This window comes from Schistocerca piceifrons, chromosome 11, assembly GCF_021461385.2.
Source record: "Schistocerca piceifrons isolate TAMUIC-IGC-003096 chromosome 11, iqSchPice1.1, whole genome shotgun sequence".
NCBI classification, from domain to species: domain Eukaryota; kingdom Metazoa; phylum Arthropoda; class Insecta; order Orthoptera; family Acrididae; genus Schistocerca; species Schistocerca piceifrons.
Window position 1 is genome coordinate 41567050 of NC_060148.1, and position 21596 is coordinate 41588645.

The 21596-nt window shown below is 41.5% G+C and overlaps 1 protein-coding gene across 5 annotated transcripts in view; it reads right to left on the reverse strand.

Moving 5' to 3' along the window:
• LOC124719941 (serine/threonine-protein kinase OSR1) overlaps positions 1-21596 on the reverse strand; it is a 538784-nt gene that overhangs the window by 90474 nt on the left and 426714 nt on the right. For 4 of the 5 annotated variants that reach the window (XM_047245139.1, XM_047245142.1, XM_047245140.1 and 1 more), the window contains one exon: positions 12876-13126. In XM_047245139.1, the coding sequence (XP_047101095.1) occupies positions 12876-13126 (251 nt within the window). The remainder of the gene's footprint in view (positions 1-12875; positions 13127-21596) is intronic. The other variant, XM_047245141.1, reaches the window with a different exon arrangement.

Genomic DNA, 21596 nt, shown 5'->3' on the forward strand with positions numbered 1-21596 from the left:
GGCAGTGAGTTACTTCAGTTTTAATCATAACTGTCTAGCAAGAAAACATGCAAAGCCAAAATCTGTGGTTTTTAATTTTTTATGCGAAAATTACATTTTCCAAAAAACTACTCCAGCAAGGGACACATCTAATACCTTTACATAAAGAATTTTTTAAGCAGCAAAGCACATTACTGAATTTTCAGCTTTCTGCTTCCTTTCAATCAAACCCACATGCATGTTTTTAAAGCACTGCCTGTGAACAGCTTAGACAAAGAAACAGTAATACTTTCTGCTGGACCTGTTCGTAATTTTGCAGGACAACGCTCAAGCACTTATGGCGCGTACTGTAACCAATCTATTCGATTGACGGGCCTGGGAGGTTTTCTACCAGCTACCACAATTCCCTGGACTTGAACCCCTGTCATTGCAACTTGAGTCCTAAATGGCAGAAAGTGATGCACAGCACTCCCTTCAGAACTGTCGCAGAGATTTGTCGGACAATAGGCAGATCCATTCTTGACCGTCAACACAATGACACCCACAACGTTTGTGACTACTCACGGGCAGCAAAACATTGAAACGTGTATCTTTTTGTATAAATAAATATTACAGTGCCAACACTCCAGATTAGGATGTATTTGGTGTGTCTAAAAAACAAAGATTAAAAATTTTAAAAACTATTGCTAGAGCGGGCGTCATGTAATTTGGCGGGTGAGGACTGGATGCGCATTAGCATGGAAGTCACATGACATGCCGACCAATAGGAGTCAGTCAGCCGTAGCGAGCGCCCGATTTAATGTCGTTCTGTGCGGAGCAAGTTTACAACTGGTTTTAGCATTGTGTATGGTGCTTTTTCGGAAGTTATAGCAAGGCATTGTGGTAATGTGAGTGGCAACAGCAAATCTCACCCAGTATTACACAGGCAGGTGAGAGAAATAATGTTTTGCATCTCAATTCTTTAGACGAGAGCTGGAAGCGGCAGCCACAGATGACAAAATAGCATTGCCCAGTGTTGCCAAGTGCCAATAAACAGCTGAGGCGTGTGGTATCCGTTTTAGAACTGTACAAAAGATCACCAGTGAAAAAACATCTACTGAAGAGAACGAATCACATATTTTTAAGTCGCCTGGTAAGTGCTGAAATCGAAAGAAATTCGTAAGTGAGATCGACGATTTCAGCAAGAACGTGTTACGGCACAACATATTTGATATGTATAGGCAAGGTGAATATCCTACGGCAGATAAATCATGTTCCTACATGAAAGAAGCTGAAAGCTTCAATGACAGCAAATCTACCATGTTGAGATTATTAAGGGAGATGGGATTTAAATACAGATAGAGCAATGACGGAACAAAACTACTCTTAGAGAGAAGTGGCATTGTAGCAGCAATAATTGTGTTCTTGAGAGAAATTCAAGACATAAAACAAGCCGGAAAATCACATATTTATTATCTCGATGAAACATACGTCCACCAGAACCATTCTAGACCAACGCGCTGGAAGATAAGTGACGATGTTGGCGGCCTGAAGGTTCCTGTGGGAAAACAGACACCCTGTTGTGCTTCACGCGGGTTTGCTGAGACAGGCTTCATACCAGAGAAAAAATTAATATTTAAGGCACCAAAGATGAAGGAATCGGATGACTATCACTCTGAAATGACCTACACTGTCTTTCAGTGGCGGTTTGTATAACAGCTACTTCTGTAAATGACAGAATTCTGTTATTGTCATGGACAATGCAAGTGTGCACTCTGTACAAGTGAATAAGGCTCCTACTTCAAATACCAGGACGGATTAAATTATTTCACGGTTGTCGCCTAATGGAATTCCTCACACAGCGTCACAGACCGGGGCAGAGTTACTCATGCTCTAAATGCGTACAAGCCTAAATACCACACTTACAAGACAGATGAACTGGCAAGACAGCATGGTCACCGAGTGATCAGGTTACCACCATATCACTGCCACTACAATCCTACTGAGCTGGTATGGGCCTAGTTAAAAGCAGTATCTCAGGAAGAAACAGCACCTTCCAAATTGCTGATGTGGAAAGACTCTCACATGAAGCAGCGGACAACGTAAGCAAAAATACTCCAGGAAGATGATTTTAAAAAGAAAATTGACAGACACACTGTGATGGAGCCTTTCATTTGGATTCGTCTTCAGACAGCGAGGATGAAGACAACATTTTGGGATACCTGTGACAGTACTGCAATGATGCGGTAAGCATTTAAACATACATCGTAAATCATAAGCCTATATTATGTAACTTGAGTCTAGGTTTGCCTGGCTGGTAAAGTAATTATAAAAAGATTTTAGTTTCTTACACAATTTTGTTGTGGACTGTTTAAAGCTTGCCTTTAGTGATTACACTCATCTACTTTCCATCTATATCCATCAAAAAATGTAAAATTTCGTTTGTATTTATGCTAGTCGGACTGCTCTCTTCATTTTTGAAAAGTAATTGTTCTTGCTTTCCCGAAAATTAGTCCCAACAAACAGCACATGGAAACTTGTTTTATATTATGTATGACAGCAACTATGTACAATAGACACAATATAAACAACTATAAATGATTTGTTGTAAGTGAGATGTCTAGAAACAAAGTGCCTTTGGATCTTCTAATAACTATTTTTAATGTATGACAGGCTCTTTTTATATTTTCTGAAATATGACTCTTTCAGTTATGTGCCGAAAAGATGCTCTACGTATAAACTGCTCAGAAGTTTGCTTAGGTCACTTAAAAAACTGGCATGTAAAAATTTCACATGTGCAAATATTTCCCCTGCAATCCAAATAAACAATTTTGACTATGGATGGCAAGCCATCACAGGGTGAATGTATTCTCTGGGTTCGAAAGAGACAGAAATACTCCTGTATGTGCCACGATTTTTCCCAGTACTCACACGTATTGCAAAACATTTCGTGTGTTTTACAAAAATCATGTGAGTATCAGTAGGAATACATCTTTTCGCAAGGTTTCTTCTACTTTTCAAATTTTATTTTTCAAGGCAGCACAAGAAGATTGTATTTCCTGAATTAGAATAGCAAAGATAGATAAATGCGCAGCAGTTTTCCCAGTTACTGAACACAGTATTCTTGTGTTGATCGACAACAGAATAAACAATGCAAGTCTGTCCATTATCCTTGCCAATGATCACAGCTTTTTTATTTTTACACATTTTATACAACTCCATATTTTAAAGGCAGACGATTCGATGACAACGCCTGTCTCACAAAGACGTACAGGTATTATTGCGCTCTTCACTTTCCTGCACGCGCACATACTTCAATGCGCAGCGATCAGAAGCAGACAGTCGAACGGAGAGGTAACGCACAGTGTGGCTACACTGCCGCAGCTGGCTCCCCCACCACTAACTGCTGGCTGCGCAGAACTCCCCCACCACCCGCCAAGATACGCGACACCCGCTCCAGTTACTTTCAGTACGGCCCTCGTACATCGGCCGTCGCCTCCTGCATCACTCCGTTCCTTTCACTGTCAGCGCGTCCACCACAGTGCGTGGTAGCAGTAGCTATGCCTGGCGGCCAATTGTTATTCCCATTCTCTGCCACCACCACTGGAAGCAGACCTTACGGTTTGGGAACACTTTGCTTCTTCTCAGCTCAGTGCAGGATTCCACACCCGACTCTCAAGGGAACCTCCCCATCGCACCCCCCGCAGATTTAGTTATAAGTTGGCACAGTGGATAGGCCTTGAAAAACTGAACACAGATCAATTGAGAAAACAGGAAGAAGTTGTATGGAACTATGAAAAAAATAAGCAAAATATACACTCTGAGTAGTCCATGCGCAAGATAGGCAACATCGAGGAGAGTCTGAGCTCAGGAGCACCGTGGTCCCGTGGTTAGCGTGAGCGGCTGCGGAACGAGAGGTCCTCGGTTCAAGTCTTCACTCGAGTGATAAGTTTACTTTCTTTATTACCGCAAAGTTATGGTCTGTCCATTCGTTCATTGACGTCTCTGTTAACTGTAATAAGTTTAGTGTCTGTATTTTGCGACCGCACCGCAAAACCGTGCGATTAGTAGACGAAAGGACGTGCCTCTCCAATGGGAACCGAAAACATTTGATCGCAAGGTCATAGGTCAACCGATTCCTCCACAGGAAAGCACGTCTGATATATTCTATACGACACTGGTGACGGCATGTGCGTCACATGACAGGAATATGTTGTCGACCCACCTAACTTGTACACTTGGCGAATGGGTAAAAAGATTCTTCTACCTTGCCCGATTTAGGTTTTCTCCCAAAAAAGTGATGAAAACATAAGAGTTTGTCACAAACTGCAATAAATGAATGTGACAGTTTCACAGTCGCACAGTTTTCCCTGTGCTCAGTCAAAACATATGTTTTTAACGTTTTCAAATTTTTCCGTGTGTAGACTGTCAAATCCTGCATATATCCAAGCAAATCTGAACATGGCCTGGAATTTTGGAGAGCGAAGTTGATTATATAAAAAATTGAACTTTTCACTCGAGGGAAGACCTGAACCGAGGACCTCTCGTTTCGCAGCTGCTCACACTAATCACGGGACCACGGCACTCCTGAGCTGATACTATCCTTGATGTTGCCTATCTTGTGCACGGACTACTCACAATATTTTGCTTATTTTTTTCATAGTTCCACACAACTTCTTCCTGTTTTCTCTATTGATCTGTGTTCAGTTTTTCGAGGCCTATCCAATGTGCCAACTTATAACTAAATCTGAGAGGGTGCGATGGGGAGGTTCCCTTGTTAGTTGTAGACCACTATCTTTGTTAATCACATCGACTCTAATTCGAACAGCCACTTTAATCACTGAACTGTAGGAAGAGGAAGACTGCCCAAGTAACTAGGTTTGTTGTAATCTACGGCACAGCCCGTTTTTAAACTTTGATCGGCCACGGCAGATTTGGCAGTGCTGTCCCTGAACACCACGGTGGCTGCACAGAAAGCAACGGGAGTCTAGTGATGGACATGGTAACAGCCAACGTGTATGAGGTGTGACCCAAAAAGTGATGAGAATTTTTTAATTTTGTGGGTTTTATAAATCCCACTCTCAATAAGAAGTTTTTATGTGATTGGTGGACAAGTTCCTGATGTTTGACTGCATTTTCAGCTGTTTTGAATATTTAGTCTAGTGCCGACAGTCTACATCTACAGCCATACTCCGCAAGCCACCTGACGGTGTGTGGCGGAGGGTGCCTAGAGTACCTTTATCGGTTCTCCCTTCTACTCCAGTCTCGTATTGTTCGTGGAAAGAAGGATTGTCAGTATGCCACTGTGTGTGCTCTGGTCTCCCCGATTTTATACTAATGGTCTCTTCGCTAGATATACGTAGGAGGGAGCAATATACTGTTCGACTCATCGGTGAAGGTACGTTCTCGAAACTTCAACAAAAGACCGTACCGATCTACTGAGCGTCTCTCCTGCAGAGTCTTCCACTGGAGTTTATCTATCATCTCCGTAACGCTTTTGCGATTACTAAACGATCCTGTAACGAAGCGCGCTTCTCTCCCTCGAATCTTCTCTATCTCTTCTATCGACCCTATCTGGTACAGATTCCACGCCGGTGAGCAGTATTCGAGCAGTGGGCGAACAAGCGTACTGTAACCTACATCCTTTGTTTTCAGACTGCATTTCCTTAGGATTCTTCCAATGAATCTCAGTCTGGCATCTGCTTTACCGACGATCAACTTTATATGATCATTCCATTTTAAATCACTCATAATGCGTACTCCCAGATAATTTATGGAATTAACATCTTCCAGTTGCTGACCTGCTATATTGTAGCTAAATGATAAGGGATATTTCATGATCTTTCTTTCTATGTATTCGCAGCACATTACACTAGTCTACATTGAGATTCAATAGCCATTCCCTGCACCATGCGTCAATTCGTTGCAGATTCTCCTGCATTTCAGTACAATTTTACATTGTTACAACCTCTCGATATGCCACAGCATCATCCGCAAAAAGCCTCAGTGAACTTCCGATGTCATCCACATGGTCATTTATGTATATTGTGAATAGCAACGGTCCTACGACACTCCCCTGCGACACACCTGAAATCACTCTTACTTCGGAAGACTTCTCTCCATTGAGAATGACATGCTGCATTCTGTTATCTAGGAACTCTTCAATCCAATCACACAATTGGTCTGATAGTCCATATGCCCTTACTTTGTTCATTAAACGACTGTGGGGAACTATATCAAATGCCTTGCAGAAGTCAGGAAACACGGCATCTACCTGTGAACCCGTGTCTACGGCCCTCCGAGTCTCGTGGACGAATAGCGCGAGCTGAGTTTCACACGATCGTCCTTTTTGAAAGCACTCCTGATTCCTACAGAGTAGATTTCTAATCTCCAGAAAAGTCATTATACTCTAACACAATACGTGTTCCAAAATTCTACAACTGATCGACGTTAGAGATATAGGTCTATAGTTCTGCACATCTGTTCGACGTCCCTTCTTGAAAACGGGGATGACCTGTGCCCTTTTCCAATCTTTCGGAACATTACGCTCTTCTAGAGACCTACAGTACACCGCTGCAAGAAGGGGGCAAGTTCCTTCGCGTACTCTGTGTACAATCGAACTGGTATCCCATCAGGTCCAGCGGCCTTTCCTCTTTTGAGCGATTTTAATTGTTTCTCTATCCCTCTGTCACCTATTTCGATATCTACCATTTTGTCATCTGTGCGACAATCTAGAGAAGGAACTACAGTGCAGTCTTCCTCTATGAAACAGCTTTGGAAAATAAGACATTTAGTATTTCGGCCTTTAGTCTGTCCTCCTCTGTTTCAGTACCATTTTGGTCACAGAGTGTCTGGACATTTTGTTTTGATCCACCTACTGCTTTGACACAAGACCAAAATTTCTTAGGATTTTCTGCCAAGTCAGTACAGAGAATTTTACTTTCGAATTCATTGAACGTCTCTCGCATAGCTCTCCTAACACTACATTTTGTGCGTTTTCAAGTGCTCGGTGAATTTTTACTTTTGAAAAAGATGAATCATAGAACCTGTATTCAATTTTGCTTGAAAAACTGAAGAAAGTGCAGCCATACATTTGAAATGTTGAGCGTGGCTTTTGGCTAAATCAATATGGTTAAGTCATGTGTTTACCAGTGGTATAAATGTTTGAAAGATTGTCGAGAAGACGTTGAAGACATTGACCGCATTTTGTGTCGTAGCACATCAATGACTGACTGACGATACGGAAGAAGGAAACAAAATTTTTCTGAAAAATCACTGAATCACCCTCAGAGAGTTTGCTGATCATATAGGCATATCATTTGGCTCATGACAAGCAATTTTTTCAGATGTTTTGAGTACAAAATTTGCAGCAGCAAAGTTTTGGTATAAACTGTTGAATTTACGTCAAAAACAATATCACATAGACACTGTACAGAAATTGCTGAATGAAGTCAATAATGAACTGGTATTTCTATAGAAGGCTGTAATACAGACAAAACATGGGCATATGGGTATGATGCTGAAACCATTTTCCCCACCAAAACTGCCTTGAAGAGCCAAAAGCAGTATATATTTGACAAGCTCGATCACACGTGAATCCTTCATGGTTTTCTTAGATTACAATGGGACAATGTGTCACGAGTTCCTGCCTTACAGTCATACAGTCAGTAAGAAATACTAACTCGAAATTATGCGCAGATTGCGTGAAGCAATCTGAAGAAAGTGACTAGATGCGTGGAAAAAATCACTCACGGAAAATGCATCACAATAATGCTCTCCCTCACACCTCAATGCTTGTTCGTGATGTTTTGGCAAAAACACAAAACTTATGTTGCCACAGATTCTGTATTTGCTGGACATAGCCACCTGTGACGACTTTCTATCCCTGAGACTGAAGAGAACCCTGAAATGACATTTTGCCACCATTCATCAGATAAAAGTAACAGACTGACAAGGAGCTGAACACAACAACAAAACACAAGTTCCAGATGTGCTTCCAAGATTGGAAAAGTGCATTAGATCTGAGGAGGATTACTTTGAAGGGGGGCAAAGTTTATGTTCTTCATGATGATGATGAATAAATAATGGTTCTTTAAGAAAAACAATAATTCCCTTTACCCTCTGATCACACCTATCGGCCATGAGCTCATCAGAGGTGAGCAGCAGTCATGGGGAACTGCCTGAATGTGGTAACAAGGCTGTTAACTGAAATATCGTGGAGAAGTTACAATGTGATCTGGGGCGGGCACTCAAGAATTCTGAAAGTTAGAAATACACCAGGAAAACCTAAGATCACATATAAGAGTGGGACGAGCTACAGGGACGTTCTCCTCCATCATCTTGTGTACAGCATACCAAGAGGGCTGCAACACACGAGGTGAGGCAACCAACAGGATACTGAATGTTACTTGGCAGATTTTGATTCCACAAATGTACAAATAAATGCTCTCTGAAACAATTGGCTTCATTTTAGTTATTGCTTTGTTTTTAATTTAAAGTAAAGCTACCATTTTAGTTTGGTAAGGCTTACTCTTTCATTCCCTATTCCCACGAATTTAAGCCCACGCACGTCACAGATATGAAAGTCACACAAAATTGATTATTTTCTTGTAAGCTCAAATAAGAAATTTGGTAGTTCTGTGCAGAACTGGCAATATAAGGAACATGTTGAAACAGCAACTTGAAGGGACAGGATGTGTTGGGAAGATATCGAGGAATAACTCAATGGAACTTGAGGGAGCTGTAGACGGTAAAAACCAAAGGGAAAGACAGAGATGGCAAAACATTCAGCAAGCAACTGAGGCTTTAGGGTGCAAGCACTAATTCCAGATGAAGAGTTTATCACACGAGAAGAATTCGTGGCGGACTGCATCAAATCGGCGACGAGAACGAATACAGCAGCGTCATTAGTTGCATGCCACAAACATGAATGACAGTAAAAGTGAGACAAAATTTATCATCGCAATCAAACATCTAATGGCCTACCATTCCAATCAGGGTTGGTACAGTACCAAAATATGAAAAATTTGAGGGGGAAACCCACAAATTAACACTGCCGTTGTAATGCGACAGAAAAAGAAATACTAAATTGAACTTAGACATGCCACAACAACGCTATCCACAGGTCGTGAATACATTTCCTTTTGTAGTTCTTGTTAACTTCAACATTCAAGGTTTTGATGTTTCACTAGTTCACAATTATAGTTATTGGTAACATTATTGTTGTATGTAACATATACTGTTGGACGACATCATTATTTTATACAAAAAAGTGCTGTTTGGAATGGTCTAGAACGTGACATCACCTTAAATTTTTTTTTCCCCCCTTCTTCATGAAATATCTGTCTATAACAACTTTCTCAGTACCTGTCCAAGATTAGTAATTAGGTAATTAAATAATTCAAATGTAAATTAGAATTTTTTCCATGGTTATTTATGTACCGTATTTCGTTGAAATTTCTCTGTCAAAAACGAGAATGAGCGATCTTTCATTTTTTATTTCTGACAAAACTTTGCAAAATGTGTTACATTTTATCTACTAACATTTCTACAACCAAATTTGCATAAATACTCACATACTTATTTTTGACAACTGGTTTCAACAGGCTTTGCTGTCATCATCTAGTCATCAAAAATTATGTTACAGTATGTTTTCACTGTGACTTGGAACCTCATGCCAAGTTGTCATGTTAGCAAATAAAATGTAGCACATCATGCAAAGTTTTGTCAGAACAAAAAGTTTACAATCAAAAAGCATCTTATGCACATGGCCTTGTCTGTGTGTGTAGCACTGACAGATGACTGTTGAATATACTGTAAAATGTGCAATAACACTTGTTTTTACATTAGCTTGACATATCAAGCTAACAAACAGATGTGTACCACACAATGGTGGGTGATCGCTGCAGTTTCTTACTCAGTAATATATGACACTGTTACAGTGTTCCTCAATCCATAACCGTAAATTGTATCTAACAGTTTAAATTTCAGCACTCAAAAATACATCACAACCTATTTTTTTTGTCCCTCCTTGACCCGACTGGTTTAGTGAACTGGATAGGCTGTCTAACTATGCCCCAGCTCTAGACTTGACTTATCTACGAGGGTATTTCAGAAAGTAAAGATACACCGTACGCCAGAGGAACAGCAGAATTTTGATGAGCAAGTTGGAAACACTGGTGTTAACCTTGAACCGTTAGCTTTCTCCTCACGGTCGTTCGGCAGTTGAACGTTGCTTTTGGTTGGAGTAGGTCGTGTTAAAATGGCTGCGCCGATTCAGAATCCCGCCCAATGCAAAGTGCGCTCCGTCATACATTTTCTTCATGCAAAAGGTCAACGACCAGCAGATATTCACAAAAGAAATTGTTTCTGTTTATGGGAACATTACGAATCAACAAAATGTAACGAAATGGTGTCGTCATTTCTCTGAAGGTAGGACAGATGTTCATGACAAACAAAGAACAGGCTGGCCATCTGTGATCTCTGATGCCCTTCTTCGGAGAACGGAGGAAGCAATTTGTGCTAATAGATGTCTCACATTGAAAGAATTGCGAATTCACCAAAAGCCAAAAAACGCAGAACGTCTATTTCAGCCAAGAAAATCATGGCTTCTGTTTTTTGGGACAGACAAGGCATTCTTCTGATGGAATTTATGCCTCCTGGAACGACAATTAATGCTGCTGCATATTGCCAGACTTTGAAACGTCTTTGAAGGGCAATTCGAAACAAACTCAGGGGAATGCTGACAAGTGGAGTCAGCTTGCTTCATAACAACGTTCGGCCTAACACAGCGCTCGTAACCAAAGCACTACTCAAACAATTCAAATGGGACGTATTGGACCATACGCCATACAGCCCGGACCTTGCGCCCGCCAACTTCCATGTCTTCCGTTACCTGAAGTCACATTTTGGTGGGAAACCATTCCACAACGATTAAGAGATCAAAGATGAAGTTCAAATGTGGTTCCGACAACAGGCGGCAACCTTCTATGTCTGTGGGATACAAAAGCTTGTGCACCGACTTAAATGTTTGGATAGCAGGGGTGATTATGTCGAAAAATAGCAAATAATCCAGTTAACAAGTTGTAACTGACGTTTTCTAAATGTTCTATTTAAGGACTGCGAGCCATTGTATCTTTACTTTTCGAAATGCCCTCGTATCACACATATGCAGCATCCCGTAGTAAACATGTACTTACAATATACACTGGTATTGCATTGTATGCCATTGTCGATAACTTGAGTGTGATGACCAGTCAGAATTTTCAAAGAACTCAAATTGCACACAAGTAGGTTACTGCAACGAAAAACTGATCTCTGTCTACGCTACACATCATCAATATATTACAGTTATTGTATTTTTTAGTTAAGATTTGGCAGCTTTGCCATCTCACAAGCAAACTGTCGCATTCCACACCAACCTAGGCCTCGAGCTACACGACAGGCCAATTTCAGCACACCTCGTTTTCTTCCCGCTCTCCATATCGACAACAAATTTACCTGCTGTTTCCGCCAGAAGATACAACATGCAGCCACACACAGAGAGGGCACGACACGAAAACACTATGCTCCTGAGAGGTGAAATACAGTTACGGTCACACACTGTAGATGGCGCACATAACACAGACTATACAGGGTGTCCCAGCTATCTTGTCCACCCAAAATAACTCTGGAACAATAACAGCTATTGGAAAACGACTTTCACCCCCGACATGCGCTGGTAGCGCACGTCCTGAGGCTCAGGCGTGAACCCCATGCTGACCGTAATCGCGATATGATTGACATGCGTAATCACACTTCCATACTTATCAAGAGGTCCGAGACGAATAATACGGTCTGCTGCCATCCTGCTGCGATTACGGGCAGCATGGGGTTCACGCCTGAGCCTCAGGACGTGCGCTGGCAGCGCATGTCGGGTGTTTCAAGAGTCAACTTCACGTCTCAATACCTCGGGATGTAATGGGAATATTGCGATGCAATCAACGCCATTGTGTATGTGCTTTGTTATGCTATGGATTGCTGAAGAAAAAATATAGGAGGTACATTTAAAAAACATAAGTTTGCATTAAAAAACACATATGCTTTCGTTTTAGAATGTTTCCAAATATGTACATTCATGGGCCCCAGACCTACATTGATACCGGTGAAAGTCTTTTTCCAATAGCTGTTATTGTTCCAGAGATATTTTGGGTGGACAAGATAGCTGGGACACCCTGTATTTTCCTCCAGCCTTATGACACACAGGCAGTGCCAAGTGGACATCCTCTGCCGAACGTCAATATATGTGGATGCACGGCTCTACTCAGAATGCACCGTCAGTCAGTTTGACAGTTTCAGCACCGTTCCTCATGACAGCCTCACAACTTCTATACAATTGCTGCCCAGAACATGCGACGTGACATTCTACTAGCTCTGTTAGTCACTGCTCACTGGAGCAAGGACTACACCATGTTCACAGATTGATCTGGGCACACGAACTAACAACAGTGCCACAGGCCTCTTACCCCTCAAGGTCCTCAGGCTTAGCACTGATTTTTATTGATGGGGAACACTAATGTGTGCTGACAATCCTCACACAACAGAAGACCTTACAACAGAACATTACTAGAGAAATTATTGTCGTCACACCTGCAGAATTACAATGTTATGCCGATAATGTCTTTACATAAAGTCAGCGATGCCTGTGACCACCACCACTTCCACTATCTCTTATAAATAGGTACCTACATGTTTTTCAACATTACTATTACATACTCTTTTTTTACTCAGTTCACGGTTACTCGAAACTTGAGCAACAGACATACCGGTTTTATGTGGGACACTTTGTACCACCCGATTTGCCACGACTGACGCCAACGAACCCACTAGCCACAGACACTGAGTACACTTTAGCCATTAACCACATTACACTACACTACCTGTGTATCTGGCCATTGCTGTGGAAGTACTCGAGCCCCTTGAGCACCTCGCGCAGCACCGTGGCGATGGTGGCCTCGTCGAAGACGCCGTGGCGGCAGTCTGCGACGCGCATCTTGTGCTTGATGATGTCGAGCAGCGAGCCTCCCTCCAGCAGACGCAGCACCAGCCACAGCTCCTCGCGCACCACGAACGACGTGTAGTACGTCACCACGTTCTCGTGGTTGCACGACGACATCGCCTGGATCTCCTTCTGAGGGCACGCGCGCCACCGCACCTCAGTACCACTCTCCACAGGTTATGCGAGCACTTAATGTCAAAAAAATCTGCAGTTTCACTCTAAACTAAAACTGACAGTGGCATTACGAGATACGTACACCGTACAGGATGTTTAAAAGGAAGAGTTACATATTTCTACAAGACGTAGTACTGGACAAAATTGGAAGAAAAGTTCCTATAATTACATGCCAAGAAATCAGTATCTGCTCAGATAAAGGCCGTTTACTTGTGACAAATAATTAGCGTAACAGTCAGCCGAGCAGCCAACGCTCTTGCCGCAGTGGTGACACCGGTTCCCGCCAAATCACCGAAGTTAAACGCTGTCGGGCTGGGCTAGCACTCTGACGAGTGACCGTCTGGACTTTTTTTTTGTGGTTTTAGGGCGCACAACTTCAATGGTCATTAGCGCCCGGACTACGTTAGGAATGCACCGCGAGGCACAAGTTTAAAACAGCAACTAAAAGGGAAAACACGATAAAAGATCGACAGGCATAGGATTAAAAAAAACAGCATAATTAAATGTCCTTAGACAGGTTGGTCAATTTGATAAAACGAAGAACGCGAGCAGCTGCTCCTGGGTCATCCGCTAAAATGGCATCGAGAGTACACGGCAGGCCAAGATCAAGACGCAGTGTAGTAAAATCCGGACAGGACGTTAAAATGTGGCGGACCGTCAGCAAGTGCCCACACGGGCAGAATGGCGCCGGCGCAGCCGTCAGCAGATGGCAATGGCTGAACCGGCAGTGTCCAATTCGTAACCGGGCCAAACAGTCTGGACTGCCGAGCACTGTTGCAAGCGGGGCGCACTTTGCCCTTACGAGTCAAACTGAGGAGCTACTCGAGTGAGAAGTAGCGGCTCTGGCCACAAAAACTGACAACGGTCAGGAAAGTGGTGTACTGACCACGTGCACCTCCGTATCCGCATCTAATACTGCCCCTGGGCTGAGAGGGTGACACAGCGGCCAGTTGGCACTGTTGGACCTTCCGAGGCCTGTTCGGACTGTGAGCAGGCTACCTTACTGTTCGCAAGAAGAGGCAGTTTACTAAATTATCGAAAGACTGCTGCTGTGGGCAGATGTAAATTCTCAAGTCATTGTGGATGTGGGGCACCAGGATCACTTCAGCATCAATGTGTGTGCGGGAACTCTTGACCGACTCGTAGGGCCCTACACTTTACGGCCATTCCGTGCCAAGTGGTCCAATTTCAGAGATAGTTTCCAGATGAGAGTCATAGATTTTGCTGAAAATTTGCGTGAACATTCACACGTATTCCTAATGAACATTGGTAAAGTTTTATTTTCAGCAATCTAATGCTTGTGAGGATATAATCAAGTGACCCCATAGAACAGCTACCAATTATGCACCCGCAAGTTTTCAGCAGCTGACGTGCAACACCTCCAGCAATATTTTTTCGAATGAAACAAAACTAGGCACTCTTCTGCACCTTTTAACCCTCTCTTACATGAATAATAATAATAATAATAATAATAATAATAATAATAATAATAATAATAAAGAAAAAAGATTTCTGAGAGGTCTGCATACAGATAATTTGAAGCAAAGTTGGCAAAAAAAAAAAAGAAACTCTAAAAAAAGTTTAGCTATTTATATCTCCAAAAGTAACAGCAAGATAAACATTAAGCTTTGCACTAATAACTTACCAGTACAAAAAGTCTTACAAAACAAAATTTCATTTTCCTACTGATTTTCAGTAGTTTACAAATTGAGGGCAAAGTCGGCAATTTTTCTAAAAACCCCAAAAATTGCTATTTTTGGCCCACATTTGCAAAAGTGTCTTCTACACATTCTACTGAACCATTTTCATTAGAAATACTATATTCTACACTACCTAAGGAACTATATTTATTTTTGCAATGGAGCATATATGGCACTAAAAGAGTACGAGAAGGTGGAGACACACTGAAAATGGGGCCATATTCAACTGATACTCTAATTAAATCTGACTTTTTTATTATGTTCTACAATTGTTTAGTGCTCTCTATGGTACATAATATAAGAAGTCCCAATGACTAGGAAATGAGCTTGACTCAGAAAAACTGTCTCCCTCCCCCTTTTTTTATGTCTCTGCAGCATTCTTTTTATAGAAAGTGAAATGGAGTAAGGAACACAATAAAAAGAATAGTTCTCTTTCTTGTAGCTCTGGTAATTGGTAATTTGATGTAAAAACATTTGAAAAGTATTTTTTTGGATTGTGTCTTGCCAAAATTTCTTCCTAAACAATCCCAACAGTGATATCTCTTGGCCATCAGTAGTTTTCCTAGTGACACACTACAGCAAATCAATGAAACCTGTTAAAAATTCAATTAGCTTGAAGTAAATATAAGCTCAGGATCCTAAAAGAGATTTCTAGCTTTGGCCTCTGACACTTCTAGAAATGGATCATCAGCTTGGGATCCTGTGTAAGGAAACCCTTATCAGGTTGAGAATCTGTGATAAGAAACTCACCCATGCTGATGCTGCTGCACAGATATCAGGCATGGCCCCTATCGTGATGGGAACCTCTTTTCCTCACTTTAAAAGGAACTAGCAGTGGTTAAGCCACCACAGATGAAACCAACACACTTATACAATTTTTCGTGTGTACACCGACATTCCACATTAATGGCAAATAACGCTGACACAAAATATGCTATACTTAAACCAGGATTAAACTAGCAGATCAATAGCATTATCCATTAAAGACATATACTAATAATTCTCTGTAACATTAATCAATTCCAAAAAATGTCAGGAAGACTGCTGTGATCTTCTTCAAAATGTACACAATGTGATAAATTTATACAATTTGACAGTGGTGTAAAACCCACAGCCTATTTATACGATGAGTGCTGCAGTTGTTTTGCAATAATTTTACTGCCCTGTTAATGCACAGTTAAGCTGTGAAGTTTAAAACAAGTTTTATTCTGCAGTTACAGCAGAGAAACAGGTAAATGTAATGGCGAGTCGTGACAAAACACACACTTTTTTGAAGTGTTTCAAGTTATTCAGACTATCTCACTTCCCAGTCATCAAGACTTGATACTGCCTTTCCCACAGAATGCTAAACAATTGTAGAACATAATAAAAGATGTGAGATTTAATTTGACTGACAGCAGAATATGGGCCTATTTTCAATGCACCTCCACACTGACTTTTTAGGGCCTTACACATTCGCATTAAAAAACCAAATATGGATTTCAGATGGTTTAGAATATGGTCTTTCTAATGAAAATAAGTTTGCAGAACACTTTTTGTAAAAGTGTGCCAAAAACAGCCATTTTTGACATTTTGAGAAAAATCGTCAACTTTGCCCAGAATTTGCAAACTATTAGAACGCCATAGGAGAATGAAATTTTACATTCCAAGACCCTGCATATGAAAGTTTTAGGTGCAAGGTTTCTCGTGTTACTTTCAGAGAAATAAAAAGTGAAACTTCACTTTTTTTTTGGGTATCTATTCTTCTGGCCAACTTTGGATTAAATTATTCTTACACAAATAACCATCGAAAACTTTTTATTGTTTCACTAAAGAAAGTGCAGAAAGTTGTATAAGATGGCCTAGTTTTTGTTTCGTTCAAGAAAATACTGCCAGAGATGAGATGTCTCAAAACTGCTGAAAACTCACAGGTGCACTGTCAAGAGTTGCACTACAAGATCAAACAAATGACTATATCTCTGGAAGTATTGAATTAACAGTTGTGATGTTCATTGGGAACACGTGCAATCATTCATACAAAATTTCATCAAAATCCGCTACGGTTGTGCGGGAACCTCTAGAGTCTAGACCATCTGGCACCGAATAACTCATTACCAAACAGGTTAAGAGGTGCTAAGTGCCGCCGATTTCTGCGCGATGAATTGCCTGAGCTACATAGGAACATTACCTTGCAGGAAGGACACTATTGTGCTTTATCCGTGACAGAGCACCACCCCATTCCTGTGGTTGGTGCACCAGTACCTCACCGCAATGTTGCGGGGACAAGACTTTGGTCGAAGAGGTCCAGCAGCCAGGTCCTCCCATTCACAAGACCTGAATCCATTGGATTTCTGGTAACAGAGACATTTAAAGGCAATGATGGATGCCCAACCCACTAACAATGTTCAGACGTTACACAAGAGTGTGGCACTATTCGAATACAGACAGAAGTATTTGAAAGAGTGCAATTTGTAGCAAAGGTCTAGTGTATGTGTCAGGATCTTTGAAAACCAGCCTGCCTGCCTCCTCCTGCGTAACAAGACAGATCGGAATGAGAGGACATGTTGGCTCCATATCTGAACAGGCATTTGCTTCCAGACATAGGAACTTGGAACAACACTACCCCCTGTGGGATTATGTGACACTTTCTTTAAAGACCCTGTGACAACTCCCAAGAAATCCAACTAACATTTCAAAAACTTTTTTTCACTGTCTTATTACACATTAGGGCCAACTGATTTTGTTGCCCTGATCCAATATTAGTTACCTCGAGTGTCAGTTATATACACAAACTGTGTCTACAAATCACAAATGTTCTAGTTTAGTCACCAAGGTGCATTGAAATTGAAGTATATTGGTATTATCCTTAGTACATAGAAAATGTGATTTACTTCTGGATGTCAGTGAACTAAAAAGAAACAAGTGATTGGTCAAGAAGAGATGTTTAAAAGATCCACGCAAATTAACACAAACAAACTTCTTTATTAAATCAACTTAGATCGAATGTCTTGTGGAAAAAAAATTTCAAAGGGATTGTCGGTGAAAGGTTTGACTACAAAAGCTCTAGTATGAGTAAACACACATTACTTTTTCTGTGCCCAATTAGAGGATGTTTCACCACACTCCAAAGATTGTGTACAAAAGTCTTTGCCACTAAAAGATCAAGTGAGTATAGCAATTTACAAGCCAGCTGCAAAGGAAATAAGGTTGTTAGCAATCAGTTTAATTTCACTAACTCAGAAAAGTCAGCAGTTTTGTATCAGTTTCCATCTAATGAAGATTTAAAAGAAAAAAAAGAAGAAGAAGAACAACAAAAGAAAGAAAGAAATTACAAAATGGAAATGCACAGCTTCCTTGACAATTCGTGCCCCTCCCCTTACACACACACACACACACACACACACACACACACACACACACACCTCTTTTCTCCAACATTAACCAACACTTAAAAAAAGCAAAAAAGCAAGAAGCAACCTGAGAAGTCATCTGCGACCCAAATGTAGGAGTGTGTTTACACGGAACAAAAATGAATTGCAAGAGCTGAAAACTGCTGGCCAAACCTGCATTTCCACAATGAATAAAATGTATCAATAACACTCAACCTGGACATGAAACTGAGGGAGAGGAAAAGACAGATGGGCAGCAGTCACTAGTTTTGCGGTTGAAGGTGATATAGTTTTCACATTCCATGAGAAATAATGCTGTGTACACTTGCCACTAGTATCAATTACATTTTCAGCCTTTCTTCAAACTGATGCACACCGATCAGCCAAAACATTATCACCACTGACCTTTCCATATAAATCTGTCCAGGTGACAGCAGTGTCACCTGGCAAGGAATAACTGTTAATCAGACAGTTGCGCAGTGGATGAAGTATCAGCGGGCGGATTGTCCGCGTGTAGAATGGGGAAGGCACGCAATCCGAGTTTGATCGAGGACAGACTGTGATGCCCCAAAGGCTCAGCATAAGCATCTCCGAAACTCCACGACTTGTTAGGTGTTCGAGGAGTGCTGTGGTGAGAGTCTTCAACATGTGACAAAACCAAGGTGAAATTACTTCCTGATGTCGCCGAGTTGTGTATCACGTAACCGATGAGTAGCTTTGTTGTAGCAAAGTTTGTGCACATTTGTGCCCAAGCATATATCACAGAATCAGAAGGCAGCAAGAATGGATGTTTGCTTGACCCATCTGTTGAGATATGCAGACCAAGGAACAGATTTCATTACTCAGACTGTGGCACAAGATGAAATGTGCTGTCACCACTTTGACATTGCCTACAAACGGATGAACAAGGAGGAGCAGCAGCACCTTCTACATCTACATCCACATCCATACTCCGCGAGCCACCTGACTGTGTGTGGCGGAGGGTACCTTGAGTACCTCTATCAGCACTCCATTCTATTCCAGTCTCGTATTGTTCGCGGAAAGAAGGATTGTCGGTATGCCTCTGTGTGGGCTCTAATCTCTCCGATTTTATCCTTATGGTCTCTTCGCGAGATATACGTAGGAGGGAGCAATATACTGCTTGACTCCTCGGTGAAGGTATGTTCTCAAAACTTCAACTTCCTATAACAAAGCGTGCTGCTCTCCGTTGGATCTTCTCTATCTCTATCAACCCTATCTGGTACGGATCCCACACTGCTGAGCAGTATTCAAACAGTGGGCGAACAAGCGTACTGTATCCTACTTCCTTTGTTTTCGGATTGCATTTCCTTAGGATTCTTCCAATGAATCTCAGTCTGGCATCTCCTTTACCAATGATCAACTTTATATGATCATTCCAGTTTAAATCACTCCTAATGCCTACTCACAGATAATTTATGGAATTAACTGCTTCCAGTTGCTGACCTGCTATATTGTAGCTAAATGATAAGGGACCTTTCTTTCTATGAATTCACAGCACATTACACTTGTCTACATTGAGATTCAATTGCCATTTCCTGCACCATGCGTCAATTCGCTGCAGATCCTCCTGCATTTAAGTACAATGTTCCATTGTTACAACCGCTCGATATACCACAGCATCATCCGCAAAAAGCCTCAGTGAACTTCCAATGTCATCCACAAGGTCATTTATGTATATTGTGAATAGCAACGGTCCTACGACACTCCCTTGCGGCACACCTGAAATCACTCTTACTTCGGAAGACTTCTCTCCACTGAGAATGACATGCTGCGTTCTGTTATCTAGGAACTCTTCAATCCAATCACACAATTGGTCTGATAGTCCATATGCTCTCACTTTGTTCATTAAACGACTGTGGGGAACTGTATCGAACGCCTTGTGTAAGTCAAGAAACACGGCATCTACCTGGGAACCCGTGTCTATGGCCCTCTGAGTCTCGTGGAGGAATAGCGCGAGCTGGGTTTCACACGACCGTCTTTTTCGAAACCCCTGCTGATTCCTACACAGTAGATTTTTAGTCTCCAGAAAAGTCATTATACTGTAACACAATACGTGTTCCAAAATTCTACAACTGATCGATATACAGATATTGGTCTACAGTTCTGCACATCTGTTCGACGTCCCTTCTTCAAAACGGGGGTGACCTGTGCCCTTTTCCAATCCTTTGGAACGCTACGCTCTTCTAGAGACCTACGGTACACCGCTGCAACAAGGGGACCAAGTTCCTTCACATACTCTGTGTAAAATCGAACTGGTATCCCACCAGGTCCAGTGGTCTTTCCTCTTTTGAGCGATTTTAATTGTTTCTCTATCCCTCTGTCGTCTATTTCGATATCTACAATTTTGTCATCTGTGCGACAATCTAGAGAAGGAACTACAGTGCAGTCTTCCTCTCTGAAAAAGCTTTGGAAAATAAGACATTTAGTATTTCGGCCTTTAGTTTGTCATCCTCTGTTTCAGTACCATTTCGGTCACAGAGTGTCTGGGAATTTTGTTTTGATCTACGTACGGCTTTGACATAAGACCAAAATTTCTTAGGATTTTATGCAAAGTCAGTACACAGAATTTAACTTTCGAATTCATTGAACGCCTCTCGCATAGCCCTCCTCACACTACATTTCGCTTAGCGTAATTTTTGTTTGTCTGCAAGGCTTTGGTTATGTTTATGTTTGCTGTGAAGTTCCCTTTGCTTCCGCAGCAGTTTTTTACTCTGTTGTTGTACCACGGTGGCTCTTTTCCATCTCTTATGATCTTGCTTCGCACATGCTCATCTAACGCATATTGTACGATGGTTTTGAACTTTGTCCACTGATCCTCAACACTATCTGTACTTGAGACAAAACTTTTGGGTTGAGCCGTCAGGTACTCTGAAATCTGCTTTTTGTCACTTTTGCTAAACAGAAAAATCTTCCGACCTTTTTTAATATTTCTATTTACGGCCGAAATTATCGATGCAGTAAACGCTTTATGATCTCTCCCCACATGACTAATAACCTTAGCTCAACCATCCCCCCCCCCCCAAAAATTAACATTGGACAGACCATAAAGAACAAGCCTTAAATGGGACAGCACTTCTCCAGAACAGCACAAAGCCACATGTAGCCAAGAAGACCTTCAAAAATTTTAATGGGATGTTCTTACATCCCCGATCTCTCTCCCCACATGACTAATATCTTCTGCCCCTTAAAATAATCTTTAAAAGGTAACAGGTTCAACAGTGACAAGGAAGTGCACGGCACTGTGGAAAACTGGATCTGTTACTATCCCATGACTTTCTACACTGAACCAATCCACTCCCTTCCCATGTGTAGTTTTACAGCCCCACACCAACTGTAATC